This window comes from Aegilops tauschii, chromosome 7 (genome assembly GCF_002575655.3).
Source record: "Aegilops tauschii subsp. strangulata cultivar AL8/78 chromosome 7, Aet v6.0, whole genome shotgun sequence".
In the NCBI taxonomy this organism is placed as follows: domain Eukaryota; kingdom Viridiplantae; phylum Streptophyta; class Magnoliopsida; order Poales; family Poaceae; genus Aegilops; species Aegilops tauschii.
This window is the reverse complement of record NC_053041.3, coordinates 430,202,315-430,224,458: the sequence shown is the minus strand read 5'-3', so window position 1 is coordinate 430,224,458 and position 22,144 is coordinate 430,202,315. Positions and strand designations below refer to the sequence as shown.

The 22,144-nt window shown below is 44.4% G+C and overlaps 1 protein-coding gene across 1 annotated transcript; it reads right to left on the bottom strand.

Annotated features, from left to right (window-relative positions):
* Nucleotides 1-6,819: 6,819 nt before the first annotated feature.
* LOC109736266 (RING-H2 finger protein ATL39) lies at nt 6,820-8,341 on the bottom strand. Its single transcript, XM_020295490.4, has one exon. The coding sequence runs from the start codon at nt 7,764-7,766 to the stop codon at nt 7,287-7,289; it is 480 nt and encodes a 159-aa protein (XP_020151079.1). The 5' UTR covers nt 7,767-8,341; the 3' UTR covers nt 6,820-7,286.
* Nucleotides 8,342-22,144: the final 13,803 nt, after the last annotated feature.

The following is a 22,144-nucleotide window of genomic DNA, read 5'->3' as shown; positions in this document are numbered from 1 at the left end:
GCCGAAAGAGAAACCGGGCTGGTATTGGACCATGAAAAGCATGGGGCGTTAAAATGCCAAAACTCAGGTCCGACTACAAATGGCCCAACTCATTTATGGGTCGTCAATAGGCTGAAAGACACACCGGGCCGGGAATTGGCCCAACACTTAAATGGGTCGCTAAAAGGCCAAAACTAAGGTCCGACTACGAATGGCCCAACTCATTTATGGGCCGTCAACAGCCTGAAAGACACACCGGGCCGGAAATTGGCCCAACACTTAAATGGGTCGCTAAAAGGCCGAAAGATGTACATCCTGAAAATTGGCCCATCCCTTGAATGGGTCGTTAACAGGCCGAAATCACATTGGGCCGATATTGAGCCCAAATATATAGCGGGCTGTTAACGGGCTCGAACTGACGATGGGCTGCAATGGTGTCAAATCTTTAACGGGCTGTTGACGGGCCGAATTGACACATCTCGTATGGGTCGTGGGCTTAAATGGACCTGACACAAGTAGGCCTTATATGGGCCGGCCTGCTAATTTTTACTAGGTCGGCCTTTTTCACCGAAATGGGCCACTGTTGGGCCGTGCCACGTGTCGACCTATCATAGGCGCCTCCTGTCTAATGAGTGGATGACATCTGTCCCAACGGTGAGCCAACACGTGTTTCCTCCAGCCAATGAGAATTTTACACGTGGAAAATCCTCATTGGTCCGGACTGTTAACGGGTTATCGGATCCAAAACCGGACCCGATAGCTTAATGGCGACCCGTTACGGTGGATGCCACGTGTCGGTCACCCTTGACGAAAGCACTTGCATGACGTGCCATTTATCGTCATGGAAGTGGACACTTCCGTGATGATAATTTTGGTAATGTCATGGAACACTTCTATGACAGCACAGGTATGACTATCTTGATTCTATCATAAAATCGTCATGGATGTATATGCATGACAGAAAACGTGACCTACTGTGACAAACATGCATCATCACGGAAGTGTATTTTTTTTTGTAGTGCACGTAAGCGTACGTGTATGGTCGGTCCGAGCCGCTTCATCCCACAATGTCGCCGAATCAAGATAGGACTAGTAATGGTAAGCAAATTGAACAAATCATCACCCACAACTACTTGTGTTCTACTTGTGCATAGAATCTATGCATAGACCTAGCTCTGATACCACTGTTGGGTAACGTAGTAATAATTCAAAAAAATTCCTACGTGTCACCAAGATCAATCTAGGAGATGCTAGCAACGAGAGAGAGGGAGTGCGTCTTCATACCCTTGAAGATCGCTAAGCGGAAGCGTTACAAGAATGTGGTCGATGGAGTTGTACTCGCGGCGATTCAAATCGCGGAAGATCCGATCCAAGCGCCGAACGGAGGGCGCCTCCGCGTTCAATACACGTACAACCCGGGGACGTCTCCTCCTTCTTGATCCAGCAAGGGGAGAGGAGAAGTTGAGGGAGAACTCCGGCAGCATGACGGCATGGTGGCGATGGAGCTCGTGGTTCTCCGGCAGAGCTTCGCTAAGCGCTATGGAGGAGGAGGAGGTGTAGGAGGGAGCAGAGCTGCGCCAGGGGCAAGGGGTGAAGCTCCCATGCACCTCCCCACTATATATAGGGCTGGAGGGGGTTGGTTTATTTCCCTCCAAGTCCATTGGGGCGTTGGCAAAGGTGGGAGGAAAGAAATCCCATCCTTTCCCTTCCCCACCGATTGTTATCCCCCTTTTTAGGGATCTTGATCTTATCTCTTCGGGATATGATCTTATTCCTTCTAAGTGGGGATCTTGGTGCACCTTGACCAGGGGTGTGGGGCATTGCCCCACTACCCACGTTCATGTGGGTCCCCATGCAGGTGGGCCCCACTCCGGAACCTTCTAGAACCTTCCTGGTACAATACCGAAAAATCCCGAACATTTTCCGGTGGCCAAAATAGGACTTCCCATATATAAATCTTTACCTCCAGACCATTCCGGAACTCCTCGTGATGTCCGGGATCTCATCCGAGACTCCAAACAACTTTCGGTAACCACATACAATTCCCATTACAACTCTACCATCACCGAACCTTAAGTGCGTAGACCCTACGGGTTCGGGAACCATGCGGACATGACCGAGATGCCTCTCCGGCCAATAACCAATAGCGGGATCTGGATACCCATATTGGCTCCCTCATGTTCCATGATGATCTCATCGGATGAACCACGATGTCGGGGATTCAATCAATCCCGTATACAATTCCCTTTGTCCATCAGTATGTTACTTGCCCGAGATTCGATCGTCGGTATCCTCATACCTCGTTCAATCTCGTTACCGGCAAGTCTCTTTACTCGTTCCGTAACACATGATCCCGTGACTAACTCCTTTAGTCACATTGAGCTCATTATGATGATGCATTACCGAGTGGGCCTAGAGATACCTCTCCGTCATACGGAGTGACAAATCCCAGTCTCGATTCGTGCCAACCCAACAGACACTTTCGGAGATACCAGTAGTGCACCTTTATAGTCACCCAGTTACGTTGTGACGTTTGATACACCCAAAGCATTCCTACGGCATCCGAGAGTTGCACAATCTCATGGTCTAAGGAAGTGATACTTGACATTAGAAAAGCTCTAGCAAACGAACTACACGATCTTGTGCTATGCTTAGGATTGGGTCTTGTGCATCACATCATTCTCCTAATGATGTGATCTCGTTATCAACGGCATTCAATGTCCATGGTCAGGAAACCATAACCATCTATTCATCAACGAGCTAGTCAACTAGAGGCTGACTAGGGACATGTTGTGGTTTATGTATTCACACATGTATTATGGTTTCCAGTTAATACAATTATAGCATGAACAATAGACAATTATCATGAACAAGGAAATATAATAATAACCACTTTATTATTGCCTCTAGGGCATATTTCCAACACAACCGTGCTGCAAAAACTAGGCACACTGCAAACCGAATCGTGATGATGCGAGCCTGGCCATTGCCTTTTTTCTCGACGACAAAGCCTTTCCGTCGCGCTGCAAGGTCGTCGGTTGCGCGATCCTGTGAAATTGGTCATGCACGCAACAACCTGAGCCGCCGCAGTTGGACTCATGATGTTGTGATTCCTACTGTAACTACTTTTTTTCCTGCAGCAAGGTCGTACTATCGTGTTGCAAGGCCGGTTGTGAGATGTGGCAAGATTAGTTGTCTTTGTTGCAAACCGACCGCCAAATTTTTTCCTCTACGCGAAAGCTGGACCATCTGTTGCAAAGCTAGTCGTGCAACATTACAAAACTTCTGGCCGCTAGCCAAATATGTTTTGATCTTTTTGTTGCTATGTCCGGTCAAAAAAATATATTTATTTTCATTTTAGTGATTCTTTTTTTAGTTTAGCGATTCTTTTGAAGTAGCCTACCATGGTTTTACTTGTTGCAAAAGATCAAATTAAATGTTTTTTGTGGGAAAATCAATTAAATGATGTATGTGCAGTTTTCATGTTGCAACACGAGGTGAGTAAGCAGTGGCATGGGAGAGATACTCCAGCGGTGACGACACTACAGTAGAAAGTGTCTGGCATTGCTCTATTTCATTTGAGGGAGGTGTACGTGAGCAATGCTACTGGTCATGGTGGGCAGGGCTGCGGGTATTCGTGGCGCAGAGTATAATACAGAAATGCAGAGGGTGGGTGAGTCCCTACTTTAATAAATGGACTAATTAAAAAATGAAATAGATCAGACGGACGTGGTACAAACCAGAGGGACTAATCAAACGTCTGTTAGACTGGCGGATCCGCGCTCGGGATCATCCGGCTGACGCCTAGTGCCCCTTTGTTTTATTTATAAAGCGGACCAAAAAGTTAAATTTCTCACGCCGCACTGTCGTTAACCAAATGGGCAAACCCGAAAGGATGAAAGCCTGCAAGGGAAGATTGAAATAGAATTTTATTTTTGAAGCAATAGAAGCAACTCTTCCAGCAAAAGATAAATAATGAAATCAACATGATCCGTCCGATCTCGGACGGATGCTCCTGATTGACCGTGCAGCAGCTTGCGGAGAGTTATGTCCATTTCATGAAAACCACCCTGACTTGACACTTATATACAAAACAGATCCCTCCACCAGCTCTGAAATGCCCAATCTAGAGCATCCACTCCACATCTGATGGTTCATGTGCAACAGCTGCTTCGATTGCGTTAAAAGAAAACATCTTCTATTATAGTCTTCCTCACAGGTGCATCGATCTCGAGCGGCCCGCCAGCCGACATGTGTGCACGCAGACGCGGCATGGTACGTGGTGCTGTGAATCTTTCACAAGTCAGAATTAGCTTGCCTAATATTATACGACTCATTATTGCTTCAGGTTTATACTACTATACAAGAGGGCAGTGAGGAATTCAACGGACCGGCACTGTGGATAACGATGAATCTGTGGGCATGGAAGAAAGTTTTGAATTTTCAACCAAGTTTATATAATGGACAGAGGTTTGTTTATGTGTGATTTAACATCCATCACGGCTGCTACCTACGGTGCTAGTTGACTTTAGCAACTGGCCCAAGGTCGTATAGGTCAGGTGATACGTTCCTTTGTTTGTCAACCGAAGTTTGCTTAGAGGCGGGGACATGCAAACATAACTTATGTTCCCTTTTTTCAAGTAACCTTGTGTTATATTTACATGTTGAAGAGGCCGCCGTATGACGTGCAGTTTTTTTTTTTGAACTTGACGTGCTGTTCTTTTTAACACAAGAGTGGAAGCATTCAACGTCTCTTTTCTGTCTGTCAATTTAACTTTTAGCGACTTTTATATACCCCGTTGTAGCAGCATATCCCAATATTTTGGATTTTTTTCGTTATCTAAATTGGCAAGGGTTATGAGCGAAAAAAATGGATGGGAGCTGCCGCCCATTTTTGCTTGTTTGTCCGGTATAATCACCGGGGCACTGCGCCACCCCTTCATCCACCGCCCATCATCGTGCCGTCATCCAACGGCTATTGCTTAAATGTTACTTCCTTTATAACTAAACATAAAACGTTTTTGCAATTCAATTTAAACTGCAAAAACATCTTATATTTAGTTATAGAGGGTAGCCATGTACGTACACAGGACAGAAGCATGACAACTACTCATGTTACAAACTTGTGAATCCCAGGCCTTTTTATGAATAAGTAGGACATGGTTTGAACTTCCAAAAAAAGAAAGAATCCCGGGCCTTTTTCTTGCAAAAAAGGAAGAAGCATCTTATTAGGCCTCTATTGCAAAAATTTCTGGCAAATCGTAGATTCTCTTGCATTTTTTTCTTACACTAGGTATGTGCCCACGCGTTGCCACGGGGGTCAAATAGTTTGTATCTCAATAAATTTGGTATCATGTATCATGCATGGTAAGTAAATTAATGTGATAGAGCGGTGCACGGGAAGGTGAAATATGGCATGGAATTGAGTAGTGTAATCCCCTGTTATTGCAAAATGTAAGTTAATTAATGTGGAGTTGATGTAGTGCTACAAAAGGTAAGTAAATTAATGTGAGGTGCGGTCAATATGGCATGATGGGGGGAAACCCTCAATAGGATGAAAAAAATCGATGCAGAGACGTGGTGGGAGGGGGTGAATCGGTTGCCAAGTAGTAGAGATGCATTGTAGCTAGCTATGCACATGCAAAGGGAAAGAGGGGGAGCCATCTATCTTCATTGTTCAACTCTTTCATGAAAAGATGAAAAAAAAACTATGCCCTTCCATCTCTTGGATAGATAGAGAGGGAGGGTGAGAGAAAGGAAAAGAATGTGCACCGCTATACAATTTCATGGCGAGTTGTACCCCCGACAGCAGCATATTTTCCTAATTTCCCTCTATTGTGCAGACAAAACCGTACTTTTGAATACACAAGTGCAGAATTATATGATTATGAGACATTTTTATGAGAACCAAACTGTATTATTTCAATATAACCAATCCAAAAAATCATTTGCCTCCCAAGAATTGAATTTGATTAATTCAGTTGGATTCCAAATCCAATTTTAATATGATTTAATGTTTGGATTTCACGTGAAATGGAGGTTATCCATCCTATGGAAGTTTGATGCTTAGAAATTAATTTTCATGTTCACACATACAAATTTACTCGAAATCAATTAGAATTTGAGCAATATTTTCCACATATGGAGAAGCTACTTTGCGCTTATCAAAAGGCTGACCTGTACAAGTACAACCTGTGTGGGCTTTCCTAAAACTTCAGTATTCAATTTTTTTACATTGCTCACAATATAAAATTTCCACCATTATTATGAAAATGTATTGTATGGTCTACATGTCAAGGAGCAACATTGAGATTATTCGCTAGACAATTTGTGCAAGTAGACCCCACATAGTTGTAGAGAGGCAGAGTACTTCACAAAACATTGGTCTTCCAATTTTTTATCTCACATTCACACTATAAAATTTCTCAAAATTATATTTAACTTTTGGAGATGACTTGGTGCATAGAGGAGCAAATTTGCACATTTTGGCTGCTTCACATATACATGTTGGTCCCAAAAGTGTACATGGGCCCATAATTTTATTTGATTGTTGACTGTAAAAAAAAGAATTTCTTTAGTCATATTCTAACTCACTGGATTGGGTTTGGAAATTATGATTCCAATTATCGTGCAGTCAAATGCATATTTATGAAATCCAATTCCAATTCTTAAATTCTAGGCCCAATTTATGGGTGCCAAACGAGGTGCTAGGTAGATATGGAACTGTAATGTAGTCGATGTTAGACTTTTTTTTTTGTCTGTACACAGTAGGGCAAGGCCCCACTGCAATTTTTATTAAATGATGTTAGAGAATTTGCCTGCTCGCTTTGTAGAGTATCATTTTATTTTGAAACATAGGAAGTGATTATTTTGAAACAGGTGTTTTATTTATTCTCATAGAATATATTTTATTCATGGACTTGAAATAGTGATAGTGCATTTTTGGGAATTTCTAGCCAGTGCAAATGTGCAATCATACGGCCGGTTAATGACTTCTAGAATTAAAAGATCGATCAGGCGTGTCAAATTGAATTAGATGATGCAGGTGCAGCTAATTGCACAGCTGCTGAAAACAACTTCTGACAGAAGAATTTAGAAACTTGTACGCTCAAGGGAGAACGTTAATTGTAGTACAGGAGGAGCGGTGATGTTGCAGTATCCGTTGTACCCAGAATAACTTTTTCTCTGTATACGGAGGCATTTACAAGTTACAACTACATGCTGTATCAGAGCTAACACAGGCGACAAGCTACAAACTAAACTAGTATGCACCTTGCGGAAGACAGCTTCGGTGACCGGCCGAAGCCCTAGACCGGAAGCTCGGTCGTCACCTCGGGCTGGCCATCGTCCTCCGGGGGCTGGGGCTCAACCTCGGCGCGGCAAAGCGGGCAAGTGTCATGGGACGCCAGCCACATGTCGATGCACTCCACGTGGTACAGGTGCTTGCACAAGGGCAGCAGCCGCACCATCTCGCCGGCCTGCACCGTGCCGAGGCACACCGAGCACTGCGCGCCTTCCCCGCCACCCTCCTTGCCGCTGTGCCTGGCGGAGTGGGTGTACGCGAACTCCGGCAGCTTGGCAAGGTCCACCGTGCGGCGGCGGCCGGCCTCCGCTCCCGCGGCCGCGACCGGCGCCCGGTTCCGAAGCTGGTAGCAGAAGAAGAAGATGACGGAGAAGAGCGCGGCGCCCGTGAGGCCGACGCAGGTGTAGCTAAAGATCATCGTCCCTTTGTTGGTGTGCCTCAGGTGCTCTGAGTTTGGCAAGCCCGTCGGCCCGAACGAAGCCATGGAGCTAGGCTAGCTGCTTCTGATTGGAAGACTTTCGCCGGCTCGTACTTCGAAGGTAGAGGAATGAGAGCCAACGCCGATCACAGCGAGGGCCTGCCTTATCATGCAGGCCGAGATATGGGTAGAGGGTACGGTGGCAACTGGTGCATTTTCTAATGTTGCGGGTGGGAGAATTTTACTCGCAGCTGTCATCAATTTAGCATTGACTTGTACTAGATTAGCTTCAGAGTGGTATGCATGAGGAGGAGAGTTTACCGGCACGGAGATGACATCAATTATTACGAGTTTAGTAGTAACAGACACTTTGTCAACTCTCTGCACGCTAGTTGTAAACAAGAAAAGATAATAATCCAAACAATACAAGTGGTGCACCTAATCAATGACGATTTTGCACCGAAGATGACATAATGCATTTTTTTTAAACACGAGGTAAAAGCTTTGCCATTTTTATTAACTATTAGATGATACCCTGTGCGTTGTTGCAGGAACTATTAACAAATAATTTGATGTTTAAAAAACACGAGAAACTTTATGAAACATAATATAAGTTGATGATAAAAGAATTGTTTGAAAGAGATATTATTTAGAGTAAGCATCAAAAGAAAATTTGATAAAAAAAACCCAAAATGAGTGTGATTTTTTGTTCTGTTAATTTGTTAACAATATATATGCGTGGTGACATGACATGAAAACAACATTTAGTAGGGAAAGTGAACACTGCGTTCCAGCCGACTCCACACCGCTTCTCCTCCGTGGCATTCAACCCCTCTCCTCCGACCATCCCGCCAGGTACCATTTGCTACTGCTATACTCACCATGCCCGGCAACTGTTCGATGAATTGTCGGAGCTAAAAAAGTTATCCCTTCTTCTTTCAAACAATGGATTCCGATTTGGAGGAGAAATATAAGAATACAATAGTATTGCCTCTAGGGCATATTTCCAACAACACCGCGCATCTGCCCCCTGCCCTCATGACGACTAGCGTCGCTACCACTTGCTAGTCGACGTGAGCTGACAATAGCGACGAGACAGGAGGGGTGTTTGTGGCAGCGGCGGGAGCTAACTTCCACCCGAGTCGCTCTTGGAGCGACGCGATAGTGTTTTAGAAATCTATGACAATATGTATTTCAGTATAGAGGACTTGATCGTAGTTTTTTATTTATTTTTGAAGTCAAGCAACAGCTTTACCTTTCTGGCTTCCATTGGCTAAGAAGAATTTTCTTGTCTTGTTGGTTAGCATCTTACTACCCTTATAAAAACACGAAGAGCAGAGATTCAAAACAAACTTGACCGTCAAATTAAGTCGATCCAAAGGAGTAGATCGGTCCCATGTTGAGCACCAAACGCGTTTAGCACTCTAAAAAAAAACTACCCATCAATGCCACACGTTATAAACTCTGTCTTAATCCCTCGGTACCCCTTTGTGTAAAAAAACTACTTCATGCAGTCCCCATGCCCGCCTCTTGCACGGACCATGCCTTTCCTTCCAACATCTCCCCACCCCGCCACTGCCTCACGATGTTGCTCCCCACCCTCCTCACATGCCTAATCATCTCGCAGCCTTCGATTCTCTATGTTGCCTCCGCCGATATTCGACAATGTGGCAACGTGACGAGTAAGCATGTGTTGATGAGTGATATTTTTATGCTCATCACACCGTTGTGTAAACCAGATAATCTTAGAATTTCTAAGAAAATCACTCTAATATTGCCACTAATGACTAATGAATGCGAGAGATCACGGAATCCTTTGTTTAATTCATTTGCATAGGAGAAGAGGCCAAACATGGATGCAAATCATGAGGGAAAGTAAACAAGAAAAATGGAGACTGAATGGAAGAAATTGGAGGCATAGCCAAGCCACCGGAGCACAAGATGACATTTGGTACAAGCGCACGCGTTTATAACAGGTGCTAACTGCTCTATAAGGTCCATCCTTCCAACATTTATAAAGGGTCCATCACCAGAACCACAACAGAACAAACGAGGAGAGAGCATCTAGAACAGCACACAAATCATCTTCCAACCCTAGTCACCACCATTTCTCATCCCATCTCCTAGGCGCCAACACCATCACCGCAGCAACTCCCCTCCAAGTTATCCATACTTGTAATCATGTGTCGCATCCGACAACCATTGGAAGACATATTATCAATAAAGCATTCATATTTATGTCTTATCCAATGGTTTCCTCTTGAGATCAGGTCATCATGGGTGAGTTATTGGGTAAGACAATGGGTTCAGGCATAGTCTTGCAACCCTGTGTATTTGTATGAGGGATTGATGGAATAACTTTGAATAATCAACATCATGCATGCGTCTGATTGCTATGGAGTTGTCTCTTATCTCTTTATCATTCTACGACCTTGCAGGTACCCGGGATCTCAAAGTTCGATCAAGCAGGAGGTAAGGAACGAGGAGGATGCATAACGCTATTTTGAACACTAGTGACAGAGAAAGCTTACTACGGTAGCGGAAAGCCAATCCTTGGGGATTCATGAGGTGTAGTCATTAAACACCCAATGTTTTTGTATGAATATTTGTTCTTAATACTCTAGGTAACCCTACGAGATAGTAAGCACCTGTGGTTGGACAACTGACTCTTGATGCAGGCCGTGCACCAATCAAGACGTAATTTGGACACATCCCCCACTTCTTCGCATTGCAAGCACATCTTAACGGGTGTCTTTGAGAGCACAAATTAATATCATGTTGATTCCGAGCACAAATATATGGTTGTAAGAATCAAGACCGCATACCCATGCCTATTTTAATTCTAGTGTTTACACCTCCTAAGGTTGTTAAGGTCCGGTTCACAAAACTGGAATTCGGTTCTCTCGCAAGAACTTGTTAGAGCCTTTGTCGTAGTGCACATCCTCTCGTGGGTTTGATATCTCTGGGTCACTCCTCGGGAAAAAGGCAGAGAACATTTTGGTTATCCAAACCGGATCTTAAAGGGCATCAAGTGTCGCAATCAAGCACACATGCGTTAGCGCCGCTCTTCTACAAGACAATGAGTATGTGGGAGTCGCCACACATCTCCCGTAGGCAAGCTAAATGACCCATCTGCCCCCTGCCCAACCCCTCATATCTTCCCTTCCTCGCTCATCCCTTTCCTATGCCCTCCTTCCTCCTTCAACGCTCCAGTGCGGGTGGCATCGGACCAGTCAATGTTGAAGTGAGAGTGCAGTTGGGTTAGGGATATTAATGTTGGGCGCCGCACGGAGCCAAGGAGCGCTTAGCTAGGATTTGTTTTTTCTTCCTCTTTTCTTCCTTTTTATACATTCAGTAGTATATAAAATGGGCTACATCTTGGAATATAAACTACAGTTTATTTGTTCACTCTTTGTGAAGCATGCTCAGTGTGAGGATTCAAAATTTTAGGATAAATTACACCTAAATTCCAGGCATGAATTACCTCATGCAAGCGTCAATTACTGCATGTCTGTTGAGGCACCGGGAGCGAAGATTAGGTCCTAGCGGTGAAGGCTACGGTGAGCTGCTGGCCGACTGCGAGGTCAAGAAGGATGTGTGGGGGTGCCGCTGGGGTTTGGAATACACACACGTGAAACAGTGGTGAGCTCTAGAGGTGAGGTGGGGACCCTCGATGGGGAAGGGAAGAGAGCTTGTTATGGATGCATACATCAGTGGAGCCATTGCACACTGCATCATAGGCGGTGGAGCCATGGCACGCTGCATCATAGATGGTGGAGCGTTGGACGGTTGGGGTTAAGTTGTACACCAGATTTTTGAGGAAATACACGAGTTGATTGCTCAGAAATCACCAAATCACTCAGAAAATCTGGCAATCCAAAACCTATGTGAATTAGTATAGTCGATTTATAGTTTACTTGGTGGGATGATTTATGGTAATCCGTTCCGTTGGCGGCTTTTCGCCAACGGAGGGTGTGTGTAGTTGTGTCTTCAGTGGGTCTTTCGGGGTCCAATTGATTTAGGTTTTTGGTGGATATGTCTAGATTCGGTTATGTTCATGGTTTTGGAGTTTTTACATGCTCTTGTCAGCGTATTCTTCTTTGGTGCACCGATTTACTTTGCAGATCGTGACCGTCGGCATCTTCTGATCTACATCGACGACTTCCCGACCGCTGCTTTTACAAACTCGTGGGTTCAAAAAAGTTTGCTTCGCTGAGGCGGAGGCCAGAGATAGCATCGAGCTATGCTCATGACGTGACGCCAATGGATGCAGGAGGTGAAAGAGCAATCATGCCCTTATATCATGTTTTGATGTTGATGACAATATACATGTAGGGGTCTAACAATGGTTGTCAAGTAAATCTCAGGTGTTAGCCCCCGGTTCATCAAAGTGTGTGGATCAAGAGCATACAAAGTGAATTTTACTCAAGGATAAAGCATAAAAATTGATTACATATTCGTTTTCTTGAGTATAGGATCCTGCACTATTAAGAGGGGATCGATAGGGTTAGTTAAAGGCTTGATCTTGCCACAAACCTCCTTGCCATATATGCACATGATCCATCTTCATGCTTTTGTCTCTGGGCCGCCGGATGTCCATGTTGGGGAACATAGTAATTTCAAAATTTCCTACGCACACGCAAGATCATGGTGATGCATAGCAACGAGAGGGGAGAGTGTTGTCCACGTACCCTCGTAGACCGAAAGCGGAAGCGTTAACACAACACGGTTGATGTAGTCGCACGTCTTCACGATCCGACCGATCAAGTACCGAACGTACGGCACCTCCGAGTTCAGCACACGTTCAGCTCGATGACGTCCCTCGAACTCCGATCCAGCCGAGTGTTGAGGGAGAGTTTCGTCAGCACGACGGCGTGGTGACGATGATGATGTTCTACCGACGCAGGGCTTCGCCTAAGCACCACTACGATATTATCGAGGTGGATTATGGTGGAGGGGGGCACCGCACACGGCTAAGAGATCAAGAGATCAATTGTTGTGTCTATGGGGTGCCCCTGCCCCCGTATATAAAGGAGCAAGGGGGAAGGCGGCCGGCCTAGGAGGAGGGCGCGCCAAGGGGGGAGTCCTACTCCCACCGGGAGTAGGACTCCTCCTTTCCTTGTTGGAGTAGGAGAAGGGAAGGGAGAAGGAGAAGGAAGGAAGGGGGCGCCCCCCCTCCCTAGTCCAATTCGGACTAGTCCATGGGGAGGGGTGTGGCCACCCTTTGGGGCCTTTCTCTCCTTTCCCGTATGGCCCATTAAGGCCCAATACGAATTCCCGTAACTCTCCGGTACTCCGATAAATACCCGAATCACTCGGAACCTTTCCGAAGTCCGAATATAGTCGTCCAATATATCGATCTTTACGTCTCGGCCATTTTGAGACTCCTCGTCATGTCCCTGATCTCATCCGGGACTCCGAACTCCTTCGGTATATCAAAACATATAAACTCATAATATAACCGTCATCTAACTTTAAGCGTGCGGACCCTACGGGTTCGAAAACTATGTAGACATGACCGAGACACGTCTCCGGTCAATAACCAATAGAGGAACCTGGATGCTCATATTGGCTCCCACATATTCTACGAAGATCTTTATCGGTCAGACCGCATAACAACATACGTTGTTCCCTTTGTCATCGGTATGTTACTTGCCCGAGATTCGATCGTCAGTATCTTAATACCTAGTTCAATCTCGTTACCGGCAAGTCTCTTTACTCGTTCCGTAATACATCATCTCGCCAAAAACTCTTTAGTTGCAATGCTGGCAAGGCTTAAGTGATGTGCATTACCGAAAGGGCCCAGAGATACCTCTCCGACAATCGGAGTGACAAATCCTAATCTCGAAATACGCCAACCCAACAAGTACCTTTGGAAGCACCTGTAGAGCACCTTTATAATCACCCAGTCGTCGTGACGTTTGGTAGCACACAAAGTGTTCCTCCGGTAAACGGGAGTTCCATAATCTCATAGTCATAGGAACATGTATAAGTCATGAAGAAAGCAATAGCAACATACTAAACGATCGAGTGCTAAGCTAACGGAATGGGTCAAGTCAATCACATCATTCTCCTAATGATATGATCCCGTTAATCAAATGACAACTCATGTCTATGGCTAGGAAACATAACCATCTTTGATCAACGAGCTAGTCAAGTAGAGGCATACTAGTAACACTCTGTTTGTCTATGTATTCACACATGTATCAAGTTTCCGGTTAATACAATTCTAGCATGAATAATAAACATTTATCATGATATAAGGAAATAAATAATAACTTTATTATTGCCTCTAGGGCATATTTCCTTCAGTCTCCCACTTGCACTAGAGTCAATAATCTAGTTCACATCGCCATGTGATTTAACATCAATAGTTCACATCACCATGTGGTTAACACCCATAGTTCACATCGTCATGTGACCAACACCCAAAGGGTTTACTAGTGTCAGTAATCTAGTTCACATCGCTATGTGATTAACACCCAAAGAGTACTAAGGTGTAATCATGTTTTGCTTGTGAGATAATTTTAGTCAACGGGTCTGTCACATTCAGATCCATAAGTATTTTGCAAATTTCTATGTCTACAATGCTCTGCACGGAGCTACTCTAGCTAATTGCTCCCACTTTCAATATGTATCTAGACCGAGACTTAGAGTCATCTAGATTAGTGTCAAAACTTGCATCGATGTAACCCTTTACGACGAAACTTTTGTCACTTCCATAATCGAGAAACATATCCTTATTCCACTAAGGATAATTTTGACCGCTGTCCAGTGATCTACTCCTAGATCACTAGTGTACTCCCTTGCCAAAATCAGTGTAGGGTATACAATAGATCTGGTACACAGCATGGCATACTTTATGGAACCTATGGCCGAGGCATAGGGAATGACTTTCATTCTTTTTCTATCTTCTGTCGTGGTCGGGCTTTGAGTCTTACTCAATTTCACACCTTGTAACACAGGCAAGAAACTCTTTCTTTGATTGTTCCATTTTGAACCACTTCAAAATCTTGTTAAGGTATGTACTCATTGAAAAAACTTATCAAGCGTCTTGATCTATCTCTATAGATCTTGATGCTCAATATGTAAGCAGCTTCACCGAGGTCTTTCTTTGAAAAACTCCTTTCAAACACTCCTTTATGCTTTGCAGAATAATTCTACATTATTTCCGATCAACAATATGTCATTCACATATACTTATCGGAAATGCTGTAGTGCTCCCACTCACTTTCTTGTAGATACAGGCTTCACCGCAAGTCTGTATAAAACTATATCCTTTGATTAACTTATCAAAGTGTATATTCCAACTCCGAGATGCTTGCACCAGTCCATAGATGGATCGCTGGAGCTTGCATATTTTGTTAGCACCTTTAGGATTGACAAAACCTTCTGGTTGCATCATATACAACTCTTCTTTAATAAATCCATTAAGGAATGCAGTTTTGTTTATCCATTTGCCAGATTTCATAAAATGCAGCAATTGCTAACATGATTCGGACAGACTTAAGCATAGATACGAGTGAGAAACTCTCATCGTAGTCAACACCTTAAACTTGTCGAAAACCTTTTTGCGACAATTCTAGATTTGTAGATAGTAACACTACTATCAGCGTCCGTCTTCCTCTTGAAGATCCATTTAATCTCAATGGCTCGCCGATCATTGGGCAAGTCAATCAAAGTCCATACTTTGTTCTCATACATGGATCCCATCTCAGATTTCATGGCCTAAAGCCATTTTGCGGAATCTGGGCTCATCATCGCTTCCTCATAGTTCGTAGGTTCGTCATGGTCAAGTAACATGACCTCCAGAACAGGATTACCATACTACTCTGGTGCGGATCTCATTCTGGTTGACCTACGAGGTTCGGTAGTAACTTGATCCGAAGCTTCATGATCATCATCATTAACTTCCTCACTAATTGGTGTAAGCATCACTGGAACTGATTTCAGTGATGAACTACTTTCCAATTTGGGAGAAGGTACAGTTACCTCATCAAGTTCTACTTTCCTCCCACTCACTTCTTTCGAGAGAAACTCCTTCTCTAGAAAGGATCCATTCTTAGCAATGAATTTTCCTTCGGATCTGTGATAGAAGATGTACCCAACTGTCTCCTTTGGGTATCCTATGAAGACACATTTCTCCGATTTGGGTTTGAGCTTATTAGGATGAAACTTTTTCACATAAGCATCGCAACCCCAAACTTTAAGAAACGACAACTTTGGTTTCTTGCCAAACCACAGTTCATAAGGCGTCGTCTCAACGGATTTTGATGGTGCCCTATTTAACGTGAATGCAGCCGTCTCTAAAGCATAACCCCAAAACGATAGTGGTAGATCGGTAAGAGACACCATATATTGCACCATATCTAATAAAGTACGGTTACGATGTTCGGACACACCATTACACTGTGGTGTTCCAGGTGGCGTGAGTAGTGAAACTATTTCACATTGTTTTAACTGAAGGCCAAACTCATAACTCAAATATTTTACCTCTGCGATCATATCGTAGAAACTTTTATTTTCCTGTTACGATGATTCTCCACTTCACTCTGAAATTCTTTGAACTTTTCAAATGTTTCAGACTTGTGTTTCATCAAGTAGATATACCCATATCTGCTCAAATCATCTGTGAAGGTTAGAAAATAACGATACTTGCCGTGAGCCTTAACACTCATCGGATCGCATACATCAGTATGTATTATTTCCAATAAGTCAGTTGCTCGCTCCATTGTTCCGGAGAACGGAGTCTTAGTCATCTTGCCCATGAGGCATGGTTCGCAAGCATCAAGTGATCCATAATCAAGTGATTCCAAAATCCCATCAGTATGGAGTTTCCCCATGCGCTTTACACCAATATGACCTAAACGGCAGTGCCACAAATAAGTTGCACTATCATTATTAACTTTGCATCTTTTGGCTTCATTATTATGAATATGTGTATCACTACGATCGAGATCCAACAAACCATTTTATTGGGTGTATGACCATAGAAGGTTTTATTCATGTAAACAGAACAACAATTATTCTCTAATTTAAATGAATAACCGTATTGCAACAAACATGATCAAATCATATTCATGCTCAATGCAAACACCAAATAACACTTATTTAGTTTCAACACTAATCCCGAAAGTATAGGGAGTGTGCGATGATGATCATATCAATCTTGGAATTACTTCCAACACACATCGTCACCTCGCCTTTTACTAATCTCTGTTTATTCTGCAACTCCCGTTTTGAGTTACTACTCTTAGCAACTGAACCAGTATCAAATGCCGAGGGGTTGCTATAAACACTAGTAAAGTACACATCAATAACATGTATATCCAATATACCTTTGTTCACTTTGCCATCCTTCTTATCCACCAAATACTTGGGGTAGTTCCGCTTCCAGTGACCAGTCCCTTTGCAGTAGAAGCACTTAGTCTCAGGCTTAGGACCAGACTTAGGCTTCTTCACTTGAGCAGCAACTTGCTTGCCGTTCTTCTTGAAGTTCCCCTTCTTCCCTTTGCCCTTTTCTTGAAACTAGTGGTCTCGTCAACCAGATGTTTTTCTTGATTTCTACCTTCGTCGATTTCAGCATCACGAAGAGCTCGGGAATTACTTTCGTCATCCCTTGCATACTATAGTTCATCACGAAGTTATACTAACTTGGTGATGGTGACTAGAGAATTCTGTCAATCACTATTTTATCTGGAAGATTAACTCCCACTTGATTCAAGCGATTGTAGTACCCAGACAATCTGAGCACATGCTCACTGCTTGAGCTATTCTCCTCCATCTTTTAGCTATAGAACTTGTTGGAGACTTCATATCTCTCAACTCGGGTATTTGCTTGAAATATTAACTTCAACACCTGGAACATCTCATATGGTCCATGACGTTCAAAACGTCTTTGAAGTCCCGATTCTAAGCCGTTAAGCATGGTGCACTAAACTATCAAGTAGTCATCATATTGAGCTAGCCAAACATTCATAACGTCTGCATCTGCTCCTGCAATAGGTCTGTCACCTAGCGGTGCATCAAGGACATAATTCTTCTGTGCAGCAATGAGGATAATCCTCAGATCATGGATCCAATCCGCATCTTTGCTACTAACATCTTTCAACATAATTTTTCTCTAGGAACATATCAAAAATAAACACAGGGAAGCAACAACGCGAGCTATTGATCTACAACATAATTTGCAAAATACTATCAGGACTAAGTTCATGATAAATTTAAGTTCAATTAATCATATTACTTAAGAACTCCCACTTAGATAGACATCCCTCTAATCCTCTAAGTGATCACGTGATCCATATCAACTAAACCATGTCCGATCATCACGTGAGATGGAGTAGTTTCAACGGTGAACATCACTATGTTGATCATATCTACTATATGATTCACGCTCGACCTTTCGGTCTCCGTGTTCCGAGGCCATATCTGTTATATGCTAGGCTCGTCAAGTTTAACCTGAGTATTCCGCGTGTGCAACTGTTTTGCACCCGTTGTATTTGAACGTAGAGCCTATCACACCCGATCATCACGTGGTGTCTCAGCACGAAGAACTTTCGCAACGGTGCATACTCAGGGAGAACACTTATACTTTGATAATTTAGTGAGGGATCATCTTATAATGCTACCGTCAATCAAAGCAAGATAAGATGCATAAAAGATAAACATCACATGCAATCAATATAAGTGATATGATATGGCCATCATCATCTTGTGCTTGTGATCTCCATCTCCGAAGCACCGTCATGATCACCATCGTCACCGGCGCGACACCTTGATCTCCATCGTAGCATCGTTGTCGTCTCACCAATCTTATGCTTCTACGACTATCGCTACCGCTTAGTGATAAAGTAAAGCATTATAGGGCGATTGCATTGCATACAATAAAGCGACAACCATATGGCTCCTGCCAGTTGCCGATAACTCGGTTACAAAACATGATCATCTCATACAATAAATTTAGCATCATGCTTTGACCATATCACATCACAACATGCCCTGCAAAAACAAGTTAGACGTCCACTACTTTATTGTTGCAAGTTTTACGTGGCTGCTACGGGCTTAGCAAGAACCGTTCTTACCTACGCATCAAAACCACAACGATAGTTTGTCAAGTTGGTGCTGTTTTAACCTTCGCAAGGACCGGGCGTAGCCACACTCGGTTCAACTAAAGTGAGAGAGACAAACACCCGCCAGTCACCTTTAAGCAACGAGTGCTCGCAACGGTGAAACCGGTCTCGCGTAAGCGTACGCGTAATGTTGGTCCGGGCCGCTTCATCTCACAATACCACTGAACCAAAGTATGACATGCTGGTAAGCAGTATGACTTATATCGCCCACAACTCACTTGTGTTCTACTCGTGCATAACATCAACGCATAAAACCAGGCTCGGATGCCACGGTTGGGGAATGTAGTAATTTCAAAATTTCCTACGCACACGCAAGATCATGGTGATCCATAGCAACGATAGGGGAGAGTGTTGTCCACGTACCCTCGTAGACCGAAAGCGGAAGCGTAAGCACAACGCGGTTGATGTAGTCGTACGTCTTCACGATCCGACCGATCAAGTACCGAACGTACGGCACCTCCGAGTTCAGCACACGTTCAGCTCGATGACGTCCCTCGAACTCCGATCCAGCCGAGTGTTGAGGGAGAGTTTCGTCAGCACGACGGCGTGGTGACGATGATGATGTTCTACCGACGCAGGGCTTCGCCTAAGCACCGCTACGATATTATCGAGGTGGATTATGGTGGAGGGGGGCACCGCACACGGCTAAGAGATCAAGAGATCAATTGTTGTGTCTATGGGGTGCCCCCTGCCCCGTATATAAAGGAGCAAGGGGGAAGGCGGCCGGCCTAGGAGGAGGGCGCGCCAAGGTGTGGGAGTAGGACTCCTCCTTTCCTTGTTGGAGTAGGAGAAGGGAAGGGAGAAGGAGAAGGAAGGAAGGGGGCGCCCCCCCTCCCTAGTCCAATTCGGACTAGTCCATGGGGAGGGGTGCGGCCACCCTTTGGGGCCTTTCTCTCATTTCCTGTATGGCCCATTAAGGCCCAATACGAATTCCCGTAACTCTCCGGTACTCCGATAAATACCCGAATCACTCGGAACCTTTCCGAAGTCCGAATATAGTCGTCCAATATATCGATCTTTACGTCTCAGCCATTTTGAGACTCCTCGTCATGTCCCTGATCTCATCCGGGACTCCGAACTCCTTCGGTACATCAAAACACATAAACTCATAATATAACCGTCATCTAACTTTAAGCGTGCGGACCCTACGGGTTCGAGAACTATGTAGACATGACCGAGACACGTCTCCGGTCAATAACCAATAGCGGAACCTGGATGCTCATATTGGCTCCCACATATTCTATGAAGATCTTTATCGGTCAGACCGCATAACAACATACGTTGTTCCCTTTGTCATCGGTATGTTACTTGCCCGAGATTCGATCGTCAGTATCTTAATACCTAGTTCAATCTCGTTACCGGCGAGTCTCTTTACTCGTTCCGTAATACATCATCTCGCAACAAACTCTTTAGTTTCAATGCTTGCAAGGCTTAAGTGATGTGCATTACCGAGAGGGCCCAGAGATACCTCTCCGACAATCAGAGTGACAAATCCTAATCTCGAAATACGCCAACCCAACAAGTACCTTTGGAAGCACCTGTAGAGCACCTTTATAATCACCCAGTCGTTGTGACGTTTGTGAGCACACAAAGTGTTCCTCCGGTAAACGGGAGTTCCATAATCTCATAGTCATAGGAACATGTATAAGTCATGAAGAAAGCAATAGCAACATACTAAACGATCGAGTGCTAAGCTAACGGAATGGGTCAAGTCAATCACATCATTCTCCTAATGATATGATCCCGTTAATCAAATGACAACTCATGTCTATGGCTAGGAAACATAACCATCTTTGATCAACGAGCTAGTCAAGTAGAGGCATACTAGTAACACTGTTTGTCTATGTATTCACACATGTATCAAGTTTCCGGTTAATACAATTCTAGCATGAATAATAAACATTTATCATGATATAAGGAAATAAATAATAACTTTATTATTGCCTCTAGGGCATATTTCCTTCAGTCCGGGCTTCAAGCCGGATGTTCCCCCCCCCCCCACGCCGGATATCCGGCCTGCTCGCCAGATATTCGGGCCTAGCTATCCAGAGAGCACTTTGTGCTGTGCTGCTTGCCGGATGTCCGGCCCTCTATGCCGGATGTCCGGGCTCCCAGTGCACCCCGGATTTCGGGCTCCCCTGCCGGACGTCCGGCCTGTGCTATCCAGAGGCCATTTCTAATTTGGTAAACTTGCTGGATGTCCGGCCATGTGCCAGATGTCCGGGGTTTCCTGACTTGCCGGATGTCCGGGCTTGGCCCCCGGATGTCCGACCCCTCTGCTTTCTGCTCTGTTTCTGCCTTGTTCTTCGAGTGGTTTGCCAGGCCGGATGTCCGGCCTACCCGTTCACTTGCACTACAACGGCCATATTTGTGCTCACACTATATATAGCCCTTCTCCCCCACGGGAGAGGGTTGACCATTCACTTTGAACAAACCCTAGAACACATTTCACTCTCTCTCTCTCTCTCACTTCTCCACACCAAATCTTAGATCCCCAAGGGATTTGAGAACATTTGAGAGAAGTTGTCCTATCAAGGGATAGATCCACTCCTTCCCCTTCTTTGCACCAAAGGAATTCGTGATTTGAGCAAGTCTTGAGCTTTTACCCACCGTTCTTGTTACTCTTGGAGGATGGAGACTCCTAGGCGGTAGGAGTCTTTCGGAGAGGAATCGACCATTGTGATTACCCCCGGAAAAGTTTGTGAGGGTTTGGAGACCACCCCAAGGTCTACCACACTAGTGGTTGAGAAACGCCTCTGTGGTGTTGTCTCAAAGGGAGAATAGGGTGAGCCTTCATGGCATTGGTGTGCCTTCCTAGTAACATCCACCTCTCTAACGGTGACGTAGCTTCCCTCCAAGGAAGTGAACATCGGCATACATCCTCGTCTCCCGGAGTTGCGGTTATCCCTAACCCTAACTCTCTACTTGTGATTACTTGTCTCTTAGCACTTACTTATATCTTATTGTGCTTGCCTACTTACATACTTGTGTTACTTGTTTGTCTTGCTTAGCTCTTAGCATCACACTTGCGATTGTTAGGCTCACTTTCATATTCCGCATTATTGCCTAAAATTGCTAAGTAATAATTGTAATTTGTAATTGTACCTATTCAACCCCCCCCCTCTCTAGGTCCATCTCGATCCTTTCAATTGGTATGAGAGCCTCGTGCTCTATTCTTGTGGCTTAACCGCCCTAAAGCGAGATGAACCCTGATGGGACCCCCCTTGTTGCAGATCCGAAGAATACGGGCGTGGCTTCCACGGAAGCCAAGTCCTTCACTTCAGAGAGGATATGGAACGAGCTCTTGCTAAG